We start from the raw sequence: 19,102 nt of genomic DNA on the forward strand, positions 1-19,102 counted from the left end.
GTGGAGATGTGGTAGTGGAGCCAGGTGCTAGTACGATAGTACCATGCATGGAATTAATCTGGGTTTGTGTTCTGTGTGTCTGTCCCCCCCCCCCCCCCCTCCTGCTGTCTGTAGCTGTCACGTTCTAGCTCAATGAGTTCTTTATCACGCGAAGTGAGTCAGCATTTAAACCAGGTACCTCTAGCTGGGCCTCCAACGCCCCCCCCCCCATCCACCCCACCCGCCTACCATGTCCACCCAAACACCCACCCACCCCACCCCTCCCCAGCTCTTCTCACAGCACGCATCACCCCCACCCACACACCCCCTCCAAGATCAACACACCTGCAGCTCCAAATCACCATCCCCAGCACACGTCTCCATCAACCTCACACCGGGCTCTCCAGTCTGAAATGTCCTCCGTTACTCACTGGATGAATGTGACACGTTCTAGTATTTTGGTCCGCATATTGGCAACCAATCAAAATGTTCTGACTTTTCTTTTGAAACACAGAACTACGTTTCAACGTTGTTGAGAATCACAACACAAACTCCGCTAGTAGAGCCAAAATACTGCAAAAACTCAATGGATTGGGTGAGTAATCCCCACTGCTACCTAGTTAACTAGAACACTACTTTACATTGTTAGCAGGCTCACAAAACAAGCTGTGTTAGTTGACTAGTGATATGTCATTTCAACAACACGGAAATGTATTCACGTTTTTTCGAAAAGAAAAGTCTGATCATTACATCAGATCCCGATATGAGGACCAAAGCATTAGAACGTATCACAAATGTGATTGGATCACTTCAGAATGTGATGGGAGAGAGAGAGAGGCGTGCTGGAGATACTCTCCGCCCACCCATGGTCTGTTCCCATTGGCTACAGCTACACGTGTTGACATTAACCCTCCACGCTACGCATGCTCATTAACACCAGTGGGCGTGGCCTGCTCCGCCCCTAGGCTGCTTGTCGTCCCCGCCCGGCCCGGGGATGGGGGACGTCAGGGTGGAGCGGAGGGCTCCTCTCGCCCACGCCGTTGCCCGTCTCTCCGTCCTTCCGCCCCCCCTCCACCCCCCCCCCCCCCCATGGTTCGTAGAGAGGAAATCCACGGGCCGCACGGAAGACCCTCTCTGCACCCATGGAGGAAAGAGGGTAGTGTTGTGTTCCCTGGTCACCGTGGTAACCCGCTGTCGTCCCTCGCAGGTGCCCCCGACCCAACCAGGTCCCCCACCGGGAGCCGCCCCGCCCACTGGAGGTGTGACCTTCTATAACCCTGCCCAGTTTGCACAGGTATGGGAGGGGCTTGTACTGAGAGCTCTTTGGTGATGAGGATTATTAACAGTGGCTGTATAGAGACTAGCAAGTAACCCTCTTCCTCTTCTCCTCCTCCTCCTCCTCTTCTTCTTCTCCTCCTCCTCCGTTCCTAGGCGAGTGCTCAGTCGGCAGGGAGGCGGCCGGGCCGGTTGGGTGGTCAGAGGGAATACCCCGTGCTGAAGTAGACACCCTGCTGAGTTCTTAAACAGACTGACACGTTTAATGATACCCTGGGAATAACAGATGCACACGGACGCCTCCGGACCTGATGGACATCCCCATTACCCCCCCAGAGGAGCACGACCCACATCATCATCATCATCATCATCATCAAACGGATGTACCACTTTTCCGACTCTTTTCTTTCAACCGTCAATTTGATATTTACCTCCCAAATTAAATGTGTTCTTATTTCTCTGCAGGCAAGATGTTGTCTTAGAAGGGCTTTGTCCTGTATCCTGACTGAATATAGATAGTGGAATAATGGGTCTTACACACACACACACACACACACACGTATACATACTGTCCTTCATACATTATACATGACAGTGTGTGACCCTGAACTAACTGTGGTGGGTAAGGGGTATAGGACTCCCTCTCATCTCACACCACTGTAGCTGTGACAGAGGAAGGCCTGTGCAGGTCCTATTTTTAATCAGTGTGTTAGCGGCCTGTGTGTGTGTGCGTGCGTGCGTGCCAGCGAGAGAAAGTAGCACCTCTGTAGCTCAGTGTGTATTCTTGTGAGTGCGTGTGTGTGTGTGTGTGTGTGTGTGTGTGTGTGTGTGTGTGTGTGTGTGTGTGTGTGTGTGTGTGTGTGTGTGCGTGTGCGTGTGCGTGTGCGTGTGCGTGTGCGTGTGCGCGTGCGTGCGTGCGTGTGTGTGGCTCCTAAGTGTTCCAGATAGTGTTGATGTGCCAGTAGTGCAATACCTACTGTGATCAATTATCCTCAGTCCCCCCCTCCCCTCCCTCATATTCCCTGTGCTAAGGAGGGATGAGTTGGGGCACAAGGAGGGACTGTTCCTTTGGGCCTCTCGACCCCCCCCCCCCCCCCCCCCCAAGGAGGAGGTTAGACGTTTTCGAGTGCTGGAATGTTTTTCTTTTCAGATATTTATTAAATTTTCCTGCCCGTCGTCGACACCTCGCTATCATGCCCAAATGTCTCCATCTCAGTCAGGCTCCTCCTCTCCTCCGAGGCCGTAGATGAACCAGGAGCCACCTTCAGAACCGCAGGATTCAGGACTAAAAACATCATTTTTAAATGTTGTTTAAAAAAAATCTATCCAAATATTTGTATATCTGATTGATTGTATTTATGAGCTGTTGTCATGAACACGTGTGGAGAGCAACCCATTTTTCCCGATTTAGTATTGAAATGCAGTTAGATTCATAATAGATTATATAACACCTGGATTTACTTTTGGATCATTTGTATCGGTCGCTTCTGCAGATGAAATAGCCTGACATTGAAACCTGTGAAATGAAAGCTAATTTTACTCAAAACTGCCATTTCCATTTTCTTTTCTTTTCCTGACTTGTGATTTGTTTTGTCATTGTTTGGTGTTATTACCCAGAATCCCTTGGCTTCTCCTTTCTTCCTAATGTTGTGTCTCTGTAGACTACCAGATTATAATTTCCAAAGGTCCCCCCCTCATGTCTGAGAAAGCCTGTTGATTAACCCCTCTGTTTAGAATTCACCCGTTAAGTTCTTGACAAAAAAAGGAAAACAAAAACATGGTAATAAAGATATTTTTGCGCTCTTTAGCACTTTGAAAGATAGTGTATGTGTTTAATTTGATTTATTTATTAAATGTCTAACAGTGCTTGAAGGGTGCTTCATTGTGAGGATGCTCAGTGAAGACTAGGAGACAGATGGTTTCTTCACAGTGTTTCCAAATATCAAAGTACATTTCCTACGTACACTACTACACTTACAGAATCACACAACAAACCAAATACAGAATATTTAGATTTATTTTTTTGTTTAAAGATACAAAATTCATTGACTTCATTTTACATCATTAAATCAGATCAAACTTTAGAAGTTGGATACAAACTTAAATTATCTTAAAACTACCAGTCTAAGATATCCATGGCATATTTACAAAATGGTTGACATTGTCCTATTTAGCATTGGGCTAATTCATACACTCATTAGTTCATATCGTTTTTAATGGGTGTTACAGTCATGAGATACTTCACTATTGCAGACCATCCATGAGCTCAGGGTTAACAGCACATTGCACTAGTTGTGTTCACTGAACACGGTATCATTTAGCTGAAATCTTGTCCCTTTAGGTCCACCTTATTTAGAGTTTCTTTATCCTCTTGAGTCCAAATACTCTCCTGTAACAAAAACACAAAATGTGTGTCATTTAATGATGAATTAATCGTATCGCAGGTGACAAATCAAGATGGTCATAATTTCTGTTGAACATTACCAGTGCTGCTTGTGCTTTTTGAACTGCGACCTCCAACATGGTCCGGTTACTTAGCATTTGCCTAAGAGTCCCAGAGTCCATCTCCAGTAGCATACCTGAAAAGACAATAAAGGAGTCAGAACCAGAACCAGGCACACAGAGAACATGCTCAAACTCAGGCTAGCTATTCCATTCAATGAAAACTAAATGAGACATATTGTTCAGAGGGAAAAGCCTCTATGAGTGGAGGGGTCAACCAACCTGTGATGTCTTTCGAGTGCGCTGCATCTATTTCCTCAACGAGTGCGAACAGCCTCTCACCCAGCCTGTCTGGATCATCAGCGTCAGATGAGTCACTGACGTCTGGCTCCTCCCCATTCTGTCTGCAACCAAGCAAGGACATAGGACACTGAAATACAGACAGGTTTAACTACCTCTACCACATACCTAACCACACCCTAATCCACGTTAATTACAGTACAATACCCCAAGTGTGAGTTACAGTATATGAGGAGCTTGTATCAAATAGTAGCTGTTATGTGGTGACTGGTAGATCTACACGCAATGCCAGCATTTCACAGGATGAGATAAGATGTTCATCATGAGATAAGGTAATGCGTAGCATAGTTGACTGAAGTAAACTTATGTTCATACTCACCCCCGCAGAGTTTTCAGTGCCATGTTCACTTGCTCCTCCAGCAGCGAAGGTTCTGAAAGGAGGTTCAACACTGCCTCTCTATGCTGCTCCAGAAGCATGCCTGCAGTGGTCAATGGAAACCTAACATTATTACTAAGTAAAGCAGCTTGTTCACAACGGTCAGACTAATCTGAGCGCAGTGGGGAATCGCTAGGCTTCAGTTTCAGGATCAGTTAGAACCCAGAATAATAATAAGTGCATCTATTAAGTGTCTTCCTCAAGCTGGTCGTTTGGTTATTACCAGTGATCTTCTGTGTGTGACCGGTGTTGTAGACATCCACTAGCTCAAACAACTGTTCTCCGAGCGAGTCTGAAAGGGTTGATGCCTCATCTTCATCCTGGGATGTCATTTTACTGCTGACACAACAGTATTGGTCAAAATCAACAACAATATTCACCTGACAGCATCTGCTGCTGAGAAAAGTGGTCTGAAAACAGCCGTCTGAGGCTACCCTCCACCTTACCTGTAGCTCGGGGGCATTTTCAGAGCTCGGAGGGCTTTCTCTAGGGCCTCTGTCAGCATAGCCTCGTCCTGGAGAATCTGTGTCAGGACAGCACCCGGCAGCTCCAGCAACATCCCTGAACAAATCAAATTAGAGTCGTCTGTTAGGATCTGCAGCAAACATTGTGATTTATGCAGCGATAAAGATGATTGTGTCTCTGACACTGCAATGCAAAACGAGGTCATTTCGAGGATGACATCACCTGTGAGTTTCCCAGCCATCTCGGCGTGCTTGGGGTAGATCATATCATAGAGCTGTTCACCCAGAACCTCCAGAGCGTCTTCATCGTCAATGTTTGGCTCCTTACTAGCCATCTCAACCTCTTCAAGTGGCAGTAAGCCCTTTACCCTTACTGGCTGTGGCTCAGTAGGGTCAGTAGAGCCGGTAGAGCCGGTAGGGCCGGTAGGGCCGGTGTCTAGTGATCGCATAGTCGGCAGCTCGCAGCGGTTCGAATCCACGTGTCGAAGTGTCCCTGGGCAAGGCACTGAACCCCTAATTGCTCCAGGGTCGCCTTCAGTGGCTCTGACCCCTGGCCTAGATGCCCCCTCTAGAGCATAAACACATTTCGTTGTACTCTGTGCAATGACAAACTGTGAATCCCTTTCCCTTTCAAGTGTCAACAATCTAAGCACCATCACTCAACTTCACTTAGCTAGCTCGCTGTTGAAGAAGGGCGAAGGCAGTATAATATCCCATTATCTGCAAAGAAATGACGAGGGTCCATTATTATGAGTCCGATTATTATATGTATCTATTTGCAATTAGAGGTGTATATCTATATTACGATATATTTATTATGAAACATCGACTGACAGCTAGCCGGATCTACATGTCAACACGTTGGCGCACAATTATGACGTAGGACGCCAGTGTAGTGTTCCTCCGAGATGAAGAATGAGAATAAATAGTACGCTGTGTACATTATTTATATAACAATAATTGGATTCAACGAACGTGTTGCAGCGAATATATTCGTTGTCATAACTGACTTTCATCATTAATATATGCATGTGTATACATTTATCTTGATAAACACTGTTTGCAGAGCGCAGGGATCTATGAAATAGGTTCAGTACTCCGGCTTCCGTCCTTTCCCAGCCTCTTCTTCCCCTGAAAGGTAACGTGGTCGCGTCGCGTGTTCACACGGTGACAGAAAATCTGATATTTACCTTGTTTGTGTCTCATTTAGATAATAAAATATCGAGAAGAGTAGTTCTGTAAGTCATTATTATCTCATATGCGATGTGGTGCGTGTCGATGTTGTTGTTTAATTCAGCTATTTGAGTAAAATATGTCCGCCTGCTACTAGGCCCAACGCCAGGCGGTCTGGTGTGGTTCACTGTGCAGCCCTAACATACATCTTACGATCTGGCCTCATTATAATTCAAATTAGGTGCTGTCAATCTTTCCTAGATGCCAACTAGTTCTAGTTTTTGGGTCAAAGCGTAGTCTTCCGCAATTCACATTTAGTTAGATTAGTAATCCCATTTAATTAGCAAGCACAGACTGTCTGAGGCACCGTAGTCTCCAGGTTCAGAGATGGAAGTTAGTGAGCATGTCTTAATTTGCTGCTTGTGTCGTCTGCCCTATGCAGGGGTCCCACGGGTCCTTGAAATCCTGAAAGTTTGTGAATTTGAGAAAAAGAAATCAAGGCCTTAAACGTTTTTGAAAATAGACATGGGTCATTGAAAGTGCTTGAATTCCCCTCTCTCTCTCTAAAACAAATCTATATATTCAATCTTTTTTACATAATTATAGTATATAAGTCTCTGTATTGCTTAACTTAACACAGTAACTTTACACATATTTCACGATCTATTGTTTTGCTGTGCTGTGGTAGAGAAAGCAAGAGACCATCTAGTGTTCACACATTCAAGCCTTTCTTTTTAATTGTTGTCTGTGAGTGAGCAGATAGTTCCTATTATGTAAATTCTCATCTAGATCTGTCTCAAACTATGCCGTGTTGGATCTTAGAATTTGAGGGAATTGAGTCTTGAAAGGTGCTTGAATCTGATGTTTCAGAAGGTGTGAGAACCCTGCCTGCTATGGATGTTGAAACGAAATTTCAACGTGTCAAATATCCAGAAGTATTAAGCTGTATAACGCTGTCCTGGAGGTGTCCCGTTTTATACCCCTGTTATTGTCTTGCCCAGGTTCGCCAAGATGTCGGCTCATCTGCAGTGGATGGTCATTAGAAACTGCTCCAGTTTCATCATCAAGAGGAACGGACAGACCTACAGCACCGTGAGTACATGTGACAGGGGACCCTAGGTCATATGCGGCATGATGCCACTATGTTCAGGTTCTAAATCCTGGTAAATCTGTCAGAGGGTGTTATACCTGGTGCAGGAAGAAGTTGTTTTTGTGACTTTGACCTGTTGTAAAGAAATCTAAATAATGTGACCTATTGTACAGTTTGATGGAATATATCTATCTAGTATTCTATACACCAATTCTATATTGGTAATGTCAAAAATGGAATAAAGTGAGGATATGGTGTACATTAGTGAATGAGTCCAAAAGCAAAATGAGTCCATACCTCTTGTATTGAGGTAATGAATGGTTAATTGATCATGTGTTTAATTTGTTGACCAGGAGCCCAACAACCTGAAGTCCAGGAACTCCTTCCGTTTCAATGGGTTGGTGCACAGGAAGACTGTGGGTGTTCAGCCAGCTGCTGATGGCAAGGGTGTTGTTGTCGTGCTGAAGAAGCGTGCAGGTAAATATGGGACTTCAGCATGCTCCTCACTACCAGGAAATACAACCTCATTATCTCTTGGAGATATGTCTACCTATAGCGACACGACAGAGGCAAATGTCGGCTTTCTCAATTCATGTCAGACGTTGTTTAAATGACTAGCCTACTATAATATTAAACATATTTTGTCTACTTATGTGCACACGGTCAAAATTATTGCATCAAGTTATGAAATCTGTAATCACAATTTGCAATTTAAACACACATTGATAATTGAAATGTAATTATGCCTATGAAACAAAATATCCTCAACATAATTATATTTGCGCGTTTCAAAACAGGTTCTTGATTAGTGATTCTTTCCTGTGCTTGTTTGCAAAGACATCTGCAAACTTGTTCAGAGTCTGAGGTTCCAGGGAGTTGAATAAGCCCATGAGTTCCATGTTTTGGGGGTTAAGCGACGGCATAGAAACTGCTCATTATTTTTTCATTATGAATCTAGTGTTCATGAACATATATGGGGGAGGTTAACTGAACCCCCACTATTTGTAGCTGTTATGCTAAACGCTACCCATGTCTTGTTTCAGGTCAGCGCAAACCTGCCACTTCATATCAGAAGATCACCATCAACAAGAACTCTCGTGCCACCCTGAACAGCGTGAGGCACATCATCCGCAAGAACAACTACAGAAAGGACCTGCGCATGGTGAGCTGCCTCCCATCACCTCCTCCCATCACCACCTTCTGTCACCACCTTCTGTCACCTCCTATCACCTTCTGTCACCTCCTATCACCTCCTCCTGTCACCTCCTCCTATCACCTTCTGTCACCTCCTATCACCTTCTGTCACCTCCTATCACCTCCTCCTGTCACCTCCTCCTATCACCTCCTGTCACCTCCTCCTATCACCTTCTGTCACCTCCTCCTATCACCTTCTGTCACCTCCTCCTATCACCTTCTGTCACCTCCTCCTATCACCTTCTGTCACCTCCTCCTATCACCTTCTGTCACCTCCTCCTATCACCTTCTGTCACCTCCTCCTATCACCTTCTGTCACCTCCTCCTATCACCTTCTGTCACCTCCTCCTATCACCTCATCCTATCACCTATGTCTGCATTTCCGGGGACATGGCAGCATAAAACGTCGACTTGGTACATGCTGGCATGTCTAACCCTACCCCTACCCCTAACCCTAGTTTTCCCACATGTACCGTATTCCCACATGTACCGTAACATATATATATATATATATATATATATATATATATATATATATATATATATATATATATATATATATATATATATATATATATATATATATAGTCTTTTGATCTGTTTGATATGTGAAAGTTGACATTGCCTCTTGTAGCACAAGATACATTCAAGGGTAACTTATAATGTCTAGTTGAACAGTGTGTGATTGCTGTGGTTTGTGTCTCCCAGGCCGCCCTGCGTCGTGCTAGCGCCATCCTGATGAGCCAGAAGCCCGTGGTCGTGAAGAAGAAGCGCTCCAGGGCCGCCAAGACCGCATAAATTCATAGGCACAGTGATTAATAAATCAAATCAAATCAAATGTTATTTGTATAGTGCATTTCTTACAAGATGCAACTCAATGCGCTTCACACAATGAAAATGTTCAGTCAATCAATCAATACTGACAGAGCCGCGAGCAGGCAAAAGTAAAAACCTGTACACTATGTAGCCAGGAAAAATTCCCTTGCAGCCCTCTACCAATAGAGCGACTACTAGCCAGTTTGCCTACCAGTACCCAGCGGTGGGCCCCCACACCCCCCCACAGGGAGCCCCCGCCGCCCCACACACCCAGCCCGCCCCACCACCAACACACCCGGCCCAGCCAAGCAAGCACAGACCCAAGGGGCGCCGCACAAGGACGGCCAAGCAGGTGCCCGGCGGCGGAACAGACCAGGCACACGGGGAAGCCGGGGGCTCCCAAGGGGAGGCCAAGGACCACCGGCACAAAGCAAGCAAGCAAGGGCAAAAACCTGTACCCCATGTATCCAGGAAAAATTCCTTGCATATTATCGGCGTACACACTGTCCATACATTTAGTGTTATATTTGCATCGTTCTGCATCCAGCATGGTCACAGGTCCTGCCAAAAGAGAATCTTAAGCACAGTTATGATGCAACAACACAATAAAGACAATAAAGATGACAGCAATACAACCTGATGGTGGTCCTGGTACACCCTTGTACCGGTTCCAGTACTGCTCTAGGTGCTATTGGGAGCTGACAGTGCCTCATCAGCACCCGGGTCCATTTTCCTGTCAACACAAATCTCAAAACACGAGTATAGTGTAATGGCCTAGTGATCCTAGTTCTATAATGTCCAATGTCTCCCTTAGTATCAAAAGGCGACATTGAATAAGTAGGTTTTGAGGTCACGCTTAAAAATGTCCTGAGTTTTAGACAACCTCAGGCCCTCAGGTAGGGTGTTCCACAATCTAGGAGCATATATGCTAAAAGCTGATCCTCCAAATCTCTTTGTCCTAGCCTCTGGCACTATTAAAAGTTCCGTGCCACTAGACCGTAGGGGTCTAGCTGGTGTGTATCTTATGAGCATGTCCACCATGTAATTGGGTGCATCACAGTGGAGTGATTTATAAACTAGTAAAAGGATCTTAAAGTCTATTCTATGACTGACAGGGAGCCAGTGTAGTGATCTCAAGACTAGGGATGCTCCGATTTATCGGCCACCGATTTAAATCGGCCGATTTCACTCCAAATGACTCGATCGGTGATCGGCAAAAAACGTTTTTTTTTTTTTTTTTTTTTTTCCCCCCTGGGGAAGACAGATAACTGAACAGAAAACATAGGAGGATGTAACAGTATGTAAACCATGAAGGCCACGTTTATGATGTCTTTTATACAGCCATATCACTGACTTGGGCTTCAGGCCCTAACTGGGTGATAGGCCAGACTTTTACTATGCCATAAAAATGGGTCTGCGTTTGCTTGGTGCCTAATGGATCAAAACTTTTGTCTAAAAAGCAAAAAATATGTAGGCTATCCAGTCAGTAGGCCTACAGTTATGTATTTTTTTTTAAATCGGTATCGGTATCGGTATCGGTTGATCTTGAGGGAAAAAATCGGTGATCGGTATCGGCCCCAAAAATCCAGATCGGAGCATCCCTACTCAAGACAGGTGTGATGTGCGCTCTTCGTTTGGTCCTAGTAAGGACACGAGCAGCAGCATTTTGAACCATTTGTAGTCTATTAATCATTTTTTTGGGGAGACCTGTCAGGAGAGCATTACAGTAATCTAGCCTACTAGTAACAAACGCATGCATTAATTTTTCAGTGTCTGCCTGGGAGAGAAATGATTGTACCTTAGTGATGTTTCTTAGATGGTAGAAGGATGTTTTAATAGTATTATTAATATGAGTTAAAAAAATTAGATCTGGGTCAATTATGACACCAAGATTCCTGGCCTGACACTTAGTGTTAAGAGCTAGTGTTTTCAAGTGTGCAGATAATTTCTCTCCCAGTTTTCTCGCCAATGATCAATACCTCTGTTTTTTCTTGATTGAGTTGGAGAAAGTTTTGTGTCATCCAAATATTAATATCGGCAATACAATCTATCAGGTGGTCGATCATCTTGTAGTCGTTGGGAGTTACTGAGATATAAAGCTGAGTGTCGTCAGCATAGCTGTGGTAGTTAACGCTATGCTTCTTGATAACAGAACTGAGGGGTAGCATGTATAGGCTAAAAAGCAACGGTCCTAAAATGGACCCCTGGGGAACTCCACAGGTTGTGCTATAATTTTTTGACTTATGGTCACCAAGGGCTACAAAGTAGTCTCGGTCAGCCAGGTAAGTCCTGAACCAGTTTAAGACCGGACCTGAGAGGCCAACCCAGTTTTCAAGTCTCTCAATAAGTATGGAATGGTCTACCGTATCAAAGGCTGCACTTAAGTCTAAGAGTACAAGAATCGAGAGTTTTTTCGAGTCTGCATTTATCCTAAGGTCATTAGTTACCTTAAGCAAAGCGGTTTCTGTGCTGTGGTATGATCGGAAACCTGACTGAAGTGGGTCATACCTATTATTTAAGACAAAAAATTCATGAAGCTGTCTATACGCTGCCTTTTCTAAAATGTTGCTTAGAAAAGTGAGATATTGGATATTGGTCTACAGTTTTTTGGATCAGAAGGATCTAGGTTACTTTTCTTCAGGGTGGGTCTAACCAGGGCAGTTTTAAGCGCCGCTGGAAATATCCCTTTAAGTAGGGAGTGATTTACAATGCCTAGTATGTCATCAGACACAGATTCAAAAAGGTGGTAGGAATAGGGTCAAGAGGACACGTAGACGGTTTAAGCTGTGACACAATTTTACCTAATGTTTCCGTACTAATCATGGTGAACATGCTCATAGTCATGTTCTGTGGTGGCGGATCTGTAGTGCTACACAAACCTAGTCTTTTCTGAGTAATACACATTCTAATATTTGTTATCTTATCCCTGAAGTGGGCTGCAAATTCCTCGCATTTGGTGACAGAGGCTGCGCCGTCTAGAGTTCTAGGAGCAGGGTTTACAAGGCAATCAATTGTCGAGAACAAGACCCTGGGGTTATTCTTGTTTGTAGATATTATCTTTGAGAAGTGATTTTTTTGGAGCATTTCGCATTGCCAAGTTAAAGGCAGATAGATGTTCTTTAAAAATATTCTGATCAATCTGTAATTTGCTCTTTCTCCATCTGCGCTCAGCTTTCCTACATGTTCTCTTTAGGAGATTCATTTCACTGTTTCGCCATGGTGCTCTCCTCTTGGCTCCAATCTTTTTTAGTTTGGTAGGTGCCAGGGAGTCTAGGGCCATTTTAACTTTATTGTTAAAGGTAATTACTAAGTCGTTTTCACATAACGTGGGAGTTGTGTGATTACTGTTCATTAAAGCTTTGAAATTCTCAGCCACTGCAGGGGTAAGATAACGTTTTTTAACAACACGTTCAGCATTGCTTTCAGCTTTACGTGTTACAATGGTAAAGAAAATACAGAAATGGTCAGAGAGGGCCAGGTCGCTGATACCTGATATTGAGACCTCAAGACCCTTTGTAATCACAAGATCAAGGGTATGGCCATGATTGTGAGTGGGTTCATTGACATGTTGGACAAAATCCATAGATTTCAAGAGGTCAATAAACTCCCTAGCCCTCAAGTCAGCCTCATTATCAACATGAAAGTTAAAATCACCAGTGATAATAATCCTATCATAGTTGGGATGGATAATGGATAGGAACTCAGAGAAGTCAGGTAGGAAGGTAGGGGCTGGTTTCGGCGGCCTGTATACAGTTACCGCAAGAATAGGTGGTTGGCATGCCATAACTGTGGCATGATATTCAAAGGAGGAGAATATATCAAAGGATATGCTCCTGCAGTTTAGGTTATTTGAAGCTATGGTAGCTGTTCCTCCCCCCTTTTTTCCATTTCTGATTGATTGGAAAAAACTGTAGTTGGGGGGAGATGCCTCAATAAGGGCTGCTGCTCCATTTGTATCTAGCCAGGTTTCTGTGAGTAACATACAGTCGAGTTTTCTATCACAAATGAGCTCATTTATGATAAATGTTTTTTTGTTCGATAGGGACCTGATATTCAAAATTGCCATGGAGATGTCATTTTGACACTGGGACTGACTCGAGGGCATACTTAATGAAATGGGTAATACATTTCTCAAATTTGCGCCATGTATTACCTTATTTGTGGTGGAGGGAGTCCGATGGGAGACAATAGTCTGGATGGCATGTTTGGTGTTAGAGGAAAGGATCGGACTCATCCCACATCAGCGTTGACAGGGCACCGGCCAGGTCCAGGGCTGGACAGCGAGGTCCATGGACAAGGACAGCAGGCGGGCACCATACCTGTTTGGGTGAAACCTATCTCTCGCAAACAGCTCACTACGGTTAAAGAACGTGGTGAAATTGTCTATAAATGGGATTTGCATATGACAGCAGTATCCCTGTAGCCAAAGGTGAAGACTTCGAATTCTACTGTATTTGGTGTCGCCATACCTGGGACTCGGGAAGGGGCCCGAGATGATGCAGGTCTTACCTGTGCCCTTGACGGTGGTGATGAGGGCTCGGAAGTCGTCCTTCAGCTCCTCCGACCTCTCCCGTCCGATGTCGTTGGCACCCACGTGGATGATGACGGAGGTGGCGTGGGGGGCATCTTCCACCAGCATCGGGGCGACCTCGGCGACGTCCCTCACCTTGGCACCTGGGATGCAGTGGGTTCTGGCCTTCGGGACTGCAACATGGCGGACCATGGACGAGCCTATTACAAGCACAGAGGGGGGGGGGGGAGAAGAGCGGGTGCGGGGGGGGGGAGGAGACACGAACTGTAGTTTCCTCTGCTGGCGGCGTGATGGACCTGTAGGGGGCACAGGGTGGGAGAGGGGGAGAGAGAGAGGGAGGGGGGGGTGGGGGTGCAGGCCCTGGCTCTCTTCGGCTTCGGTGTGGACTGGTGGCTCTGCAGCGCCTCGAAGCTGTTCTGCAGCAGGAGGGCCTCATGGGGGTTGGTGCCAGGGGAGTTGATGGTACGACTCCTCTTCCTGACGGTGGTCCAAGTCCCTGGTGATGTAGGGACAGTGTGAGTTACACCTGGGATTGGGCTTACAGGTGGAGGTGGAGGCTTTGATGTTGATGTTGTGGTTTGTGTGCTTTCTATGTCTGTAATTATTGTTTTATGTAATGTGTCATAAAGTGAACTAAGATGCGACTCCCCTTGTCTGATCTGGTGGAGAGTTGAGATTCGTCCCTTCATCTCCTCAACCTGGTAGCTAAGCTCCAGGCAGCGCCGGCAGGCCATGAAAGAGAAAAGTGGTGTTATTTGCAGAGAGAGAGAAAAACTATTTGATTATGGAAAAACAGTTTGATTATGGTGAGCTAGGAGTATTACAGAGATATGTGATATGAGAATATATAAGGTTGTTAGTAGTTCATTTTGGTTCAAAAACAATACCCTCATGTCATTACTTTTTGTTATGAATGACAGGGTTCCCACGGGTCCTTGAAATCCTTGAAAGTTTGTGATTTTGAGAAAAAAAAATCAAGGTCTTAAAAGTTTTTGAAAATAGACATGGGTCATTGAAAGTGCTTGAATTCCCCTCTCTCTCTCTCTCTCTCTCTCTCTCAAAAAAATAAAAAAATATATATTCAAAAATGTTTTACTAATGTTTAACTTTACACATATTTCACAATATTGTTTTGCTGTGCTGTGGTAGAGAAGGCAAGAGACCATCTAATGTTCACACATTCAAGCCTCTTTTTAATTGTTGTCTGAGCGGATTGTTCCTATTATATAAATCCTATTATATAAATTCTCATCTAGATCTGTCTCAAACTATGCCGTGTTGGGTCCTTGAATTTGAGGGAATTTATTCTTGAAAGTCCTTGAAAGGTGCTTGAATTTGATGTTTCAGAAGGTGTGGGAACCCTGGAATGAATAGAGGTAGTCCCAACAGTTTAACCCCAGAGTGCAGGCTCATGTATTGAGCAGTTCACCCCAAAAAATAAGCTTTCTTTCTCCAAATGGAATGTTGACTGGTAATTGGTTTGTCTGGGCTGACCTATGTCCATCCCCTGTTCTGTTCTCTACTGAGAAGCTTTTGTTTTCTATCCTTTCTGTCTCTTCCACATAGCTCTGTTCTTATTCCTCAACTAGAATGACTTCTAAACCAGAGAAGTGTGCATCCCCATCTGTGTAACCTATAGCCTCCCTGCAAATGAATAAAAAACGTTTAGAACTAATGTGAAAACCCCATTTTATTAGAACCTCTAATGTGAGTCAAAGTGTTAAATGTCATTTGTTTCCTGTCCTAATGAAGATGAGAGTTCCATCAAGTCGATGCTCTAACTCTGGTCAACGACATGGAAACATTGGATTGATTAGTTTGATAGTAGCTCACTGACCACTGATCACCTCAGGCCTTGTAGGGAGAGAAAACAACAGGATGTCACTCCCCCCTAGTTGCTGTTAAAAAGTATCTGAAGTTAAAGATTCTTTCAGTGTCGAAGTCCACTGCGGGTATTGAATGTAACTGGATGTTTTTTCTGTGTCTGAGGATGAAGTTGAGATTGTTCTTGTGCTGTGAGTATGGTTCAGTAGGGTTAGTATGAGGGGACACAGGCCAGTGCTGCTGTTTGTGCCCTTGGTTCTGCTGGCCCTCCTGAGCCAGGGCTTTGAGCTGCAGGACACCATCCACGCCCTCATAGAGGAGAACATCCACCTGCACGACCAGCTGGAGAACCTCACCCACGCCCTCAAGGAGCTCAGACAGCTGCTGTGGCACCACTCTACCCATGGTCAGACCTCTTCACCGCTACTTGGTGCTTCAGCTCTCTTATCCATGTCGCTGTTTAGCATTTTGGTCTCTTGTCCTTTGTCACTCCTACATACCGTCTGCTTCATGTCCTCTTGTGTTCCACCCCTTGTCTCTCTGTCCTCTCTGGTATATTTCACTGATGTAACGTTTTTAATCTGTTTATATTCAGAATTCTCTCAGATCTTCCCTCTCTCATATACCCATTGTCGCCAAAATGTCTCCAATGTATTTTTTGGCATATATAATAATTATATATAATAATAATAATAATAATACTGTGCATTTCATGCAAGTGATGAGTTTTGTATAATATTACTGGATATATGAATAGTACTGCTGTTACAATACTTGTTTCAGGAAGTAGATGCATATCCTAGATGTAGATAGTAGGTCACATATATTTGATTTGTGTTTTTGACACAGATTCTGACCATGAGCATGACGAGGATATTCAGCATCTTTGGGAAGAGTGGTCAGAACATGGTAACTCATCAGTTTTTTCTCCTCCTTTCTCCCCTCCCCCCTCCTGAGTTCCATGGAAAGAAGACAGAGGTCATCCCATTAGTGCACATTGATCTTATATCCATAAAAAGCAGCAGGGTTACTGAGTGTCAACACTAGAGGGACAGCAGGGGAACCAGAGGTTTTGGTGTTAATCAACTCGCTTAGAATCCATAATGTTCGAATCTTACTCCATGTTCGATATGAGACCATTTCTTGGAACAACTTTCGTAATCAAAACTGTTATGTTCCTCTAAAGAAAACTCTCAAAATATAAAATACATGTCACAAAAGCTAATCAGTGAATCAAAACGGTATCCTTTGTCATCTAATGAAAAGTTAAATCTGTTATTCATTTCATAATGACACACTCAATAGTAACTATAACCAACAATATGCATTGCAGGTTGGACATATTTTATTTGAAAACAAAGTTGAACAGTAAGAAATATATAGTTTCTGGTAGAATTGTGCCTGTTACAAAAAAAATATGATTGCTTCATGGACATATAAACCAAATGAATCTAAAATAAATAAACAAAAATTGCATTACTGTAGAACATAAAAGGGCAAGCAGAAACATGTATACATCTATTCTCTCCTGTCTGCCAGGCCACATGTTACAGATGACCTATTTAATTAATGATTGTAGACTGATCGTTAGTTGAACTGTTGAGCAATGAGAGTTTATGGAGTAGAGATTCACTATGATGGAAAAAATAGCTATATGCCGTGAGGAAATAATTCTGTTTTGTTTGTCAACACTTACTCAATATATTTTTGTGTCTTATGTAGAAAGTTGTGTTAATTGTTCTGCAAAAAGGTGCTTGACATTTACTGTTTTGCTGAAAAAGTTACTGTTGTGCTAATATTATTGCTGTGGACATGTGAACTTTCTACTGGTAAAATATGAGTATTTGATGTATACTGTACTGTGCAGTGACAGTTCAACCCATGATACAAGAAGTAACTGTTATCACTTTAGGGATGGCAATGTGCTGTTGTTTTTTTGTCTTGTAGGCATCAGTGCTGAGACCCATCTCCTGTTGGAGCAAGCCCTGTGTGGACATGAGCTGCATGGTTCGGCCTGTCCCCTGCATATACACACACCACCCCTCCTGCTAGTGCTGCCGTGTATCACCCTCCTCCTGCTGGGACTGTGTTAGGTTCCATTGACTGGCCTTGATCGGATAGATAGATTGATGACCATTGGTTGGACAATGGCTGAACATCTGCTGTGCTGCCAAGGAACAAGTTGCTGTGGCTTTATAATGCTCTGTCAGAATGTTAACTATATATTTATAATGCTCTGTCAGAATGTTAACTATATATTTATAATGCTCTGTCAGAATGTTAACTATATATTTATAATGCTGTCAGAATGTTAACTATATATTTATAATGCTGTCAGAATGTTAACTATGTATTTATAATGCTCTGTCAGAATGTTAACTATATATTTATAATGCTCTGTCAGAATGTTAACTATATATTTATAATGCTCTGTCAGAATGTTAACTATATATTTATAATGCTGTCAGAATGTTAACTATGTATTTATAATGCTCTGTCAGAATGTTAACTATATATTTATAATGCTGTCAGAATGTTAACTATATATTTATAATGCTCTGTCAGAATGTTAACTATATATTTATAATGCTCTGTCAGAATGTTAACTATATATTTATAATGCTGTCAGAATGTTAACTATGTATTTATAATGCTCTGTCAGAATGTTAACTATATATTTATAATGCTGTCAGAATGTTAACTATATATTTATAATGCTCTGTCAGAATGTTAACTATATATTTATAATGCTGTCAGAATGTTAACTATATATTTATAATGCTGTCAGAATGTTAACTATGTATTTATAATGCTCTGTCAGAATGTTAACTATATATTTATAATGCTCTGTCAGAATGTTAACTATATATTTATAATGCTCTGTCAGAATGTTAACTATATATTTATAATGCTGTCAGAATGTTAACTATGTATTTATAATGCTCTGTCAGAATGTTAACTATATATTTATAATGCTGTCAGAATGTTAACTATATATTTATAATGCTCTGTCAGAATGTTAACTATATATTTATAATGCTCTGTCAGAATGTTAACTATATATTTATAATGCTGTCAGAATGTTAACTATATATTTATAATGCTCTGTCAGAATGTTAACTATGTATTTATAATGCTCTGTCAGAATGTTAACTATATATTTATAATGCTGTCAGAATCAATGTTAACTATATATAATGCTCTGTCAGAATGTTAACTATACATTTATAATGCTCTGTCAGAATGTTAACTATATATGTATAATGTTGTCAGAATGTTAACTATATATTTATAATGCTCTGTCAGAATGTTAACTATATATTTATAATGCTGTCAGAATGTTAACTATATATTTATAATTATCTGTCAGAATGTTAACTATATATTTATAATGCTGTCAGAATGTTAACTATATATTTATAATTATCTGTCAGAATGTTAACTATATATTTATAATGCTCTGTCAGAATGTTGACTATATATTTATAATGCTCTGTCAGAATGTTAACTATATATTTATAATGCTCTGTCAGAATGTTGACTATATATTTATAATGCTCTGTCAGAATGTTGACTAT

At 42.6% G+C, this 19,102-nt stretch overlaps 3 protein-coding genes across 5 annotated transcripts in view; 2 read left to right on the forward strand and 1 right to left on the reverse strand.

The window, feature by feature from the left end:
- sec16a (SEC16 homolog A, endoplasmic reticulum export factor) overlaps positions 1 to 3,046 on the forward strand; it is a 36,054-nt gene extending 33,008 nt beyond the window's left edge. Inside the window, 2 exon segments of the mRNA XM_080529373.1 lie at positions 1,187 to 1,273; positions 1,411 to 3,046. Coding sequence (XP_080385499.1) covers positions 1,187 to 1,273; positions 1,411 to 1,482 — 159 coding nt within the window. The 3' untranslated portion in view covers positions 1,483 to 3,046.
- Positions 3,047 to 3,369: 323 nt separating this feature from the next.
- LOC308156912 (uncharacterized protein) lies at positions 3,370 to 5,734 on the reverse strand. Of its 2 annotated transcripts, none has more exons than XM_080530363.1 (7): positions 5,120 to 5,734; positions 4,879 to 4,993; positions 4,656 to 4,768; positions 4,376 to 4,475; positions 3,979 to 4,100; positions 3,739 to 3,833; positions 3,370 to 3,643 (listed from the first exon to the last, which is right to left on the reverse strand). In XM_080530363.1, the coding sequence occupies exons 1-7, from the start codon at positions 5,550 to 5,552 to the stop codon at positions 3,572 to 3,574; spliced, it is 1,050 nt and encodes a 349-aa protein (XP_080386489.1). In that variant the 5' UTR covers positions 5,553 to 5,734; the 3' UTR covers positions 3,370 to 3,571. The 2 variants fall into 2 exon arrangements, with proteins under 2 accessions (XP_080386489.1, XP_080386488.1); XM_080530362.1 differs by having other exon boundaries at positions 4,656 to 4,771.
- A 253-nt stretch (positions 5,735 to 5,987) lies between these two features.
- rpl28 (ribosomal protein L28) lies at positions 5,988 to 9,191 on the forward strand. 2 transcript variants are annotated; one of them, XM_080529997.1, is made up of 5 exons: positions 5,988 to 6,034; positions 7,071 to 7,161; positions 7,513 to 7,636; positions 8,203 to 8,321; positions 9,062 to 9,191. In XM_080529997.1, the coding sequence occupies exons 2-5, from the start codon at positions 7,081 to 7,083 to the stop codon at positions 9,149 to 9,151; spliced, it is 414 nt and encodes a 137-aa protein (XP_080386123.1). In that variant the 5' UTR covers positions 5,988 to 6,034; positions 7,071 to 7,080; the 3' UTR covers positions 9,152 to 9,191. The 2 variants fall into 2 exon arrangements, with proteins under 2 accessions (XP_080386123.1, XP_080386124.1); XM_080529998.1 differs by lacking the exon at positions 5,988 to 6,034 and adding an exon at positions 6,092 to 6,134.
- The last annotated feature ends 9,911 nt before the right edge of the window (positions 9,192 to 19,102 follow it).

This window comes from Nansenia antarctica, assembly GCF_963989245.1.
Source record: "Nansenia antarctica genome assembly, chromosome: 4".
NCBI classification, from domain to species: Eukaryota; Metazoa; Chordata; class Actinopteri; order Argentiniformes; family Microstomatidae; genus Nansenia; species Nansenia antarctica.

Bases quoted from the DNA above. Each gene is read 5' to 3' on its own strand.
- LOC308156912 (XM_080530362.1), bottom strand. From the start codon at position 5,552: ATGGTGCTTAGATTGTTGACACTTGAAAGGGAAAGGGATTCACAGTTT. The intron at 4,772-4,878 runs GTAAGGTGGAGG...CTGTTGTGTCAG, and splicing joins AAAATGCCCCCGAGCTACAG to CAGTAAAATGACATCCCAGG. The intron at 4,476-4,655 runs GTAATAACCAAA...TGACCACTGCAG, and splicing joins TCACACACAGAAGATCACTG to GCATGCTTCTGGAGCAGCAT.
- rpl28 (XM_080529997.1), top strand. From the start codon at position 7,081: ATGTCGGCTCATCTGCAGTGGATGGTCATTAGAAACTGCTCCAGTTTC. The intron at 7,637-8,202 runs GTAAATATGGGA...GTCTTGTTTCAG, and splicing joins CGTGCTGAAGAAGCGTGCAG to GTCAGCGCAAACCTGCCACT. The intron at 8,322-9,061 runs GTGAGCTGCCTC...TGTGTCTCCCAG, and splicing joins ACAGAAAGGACCTGCGCATG to GCCGCCCTGCGTCGTGCTAG.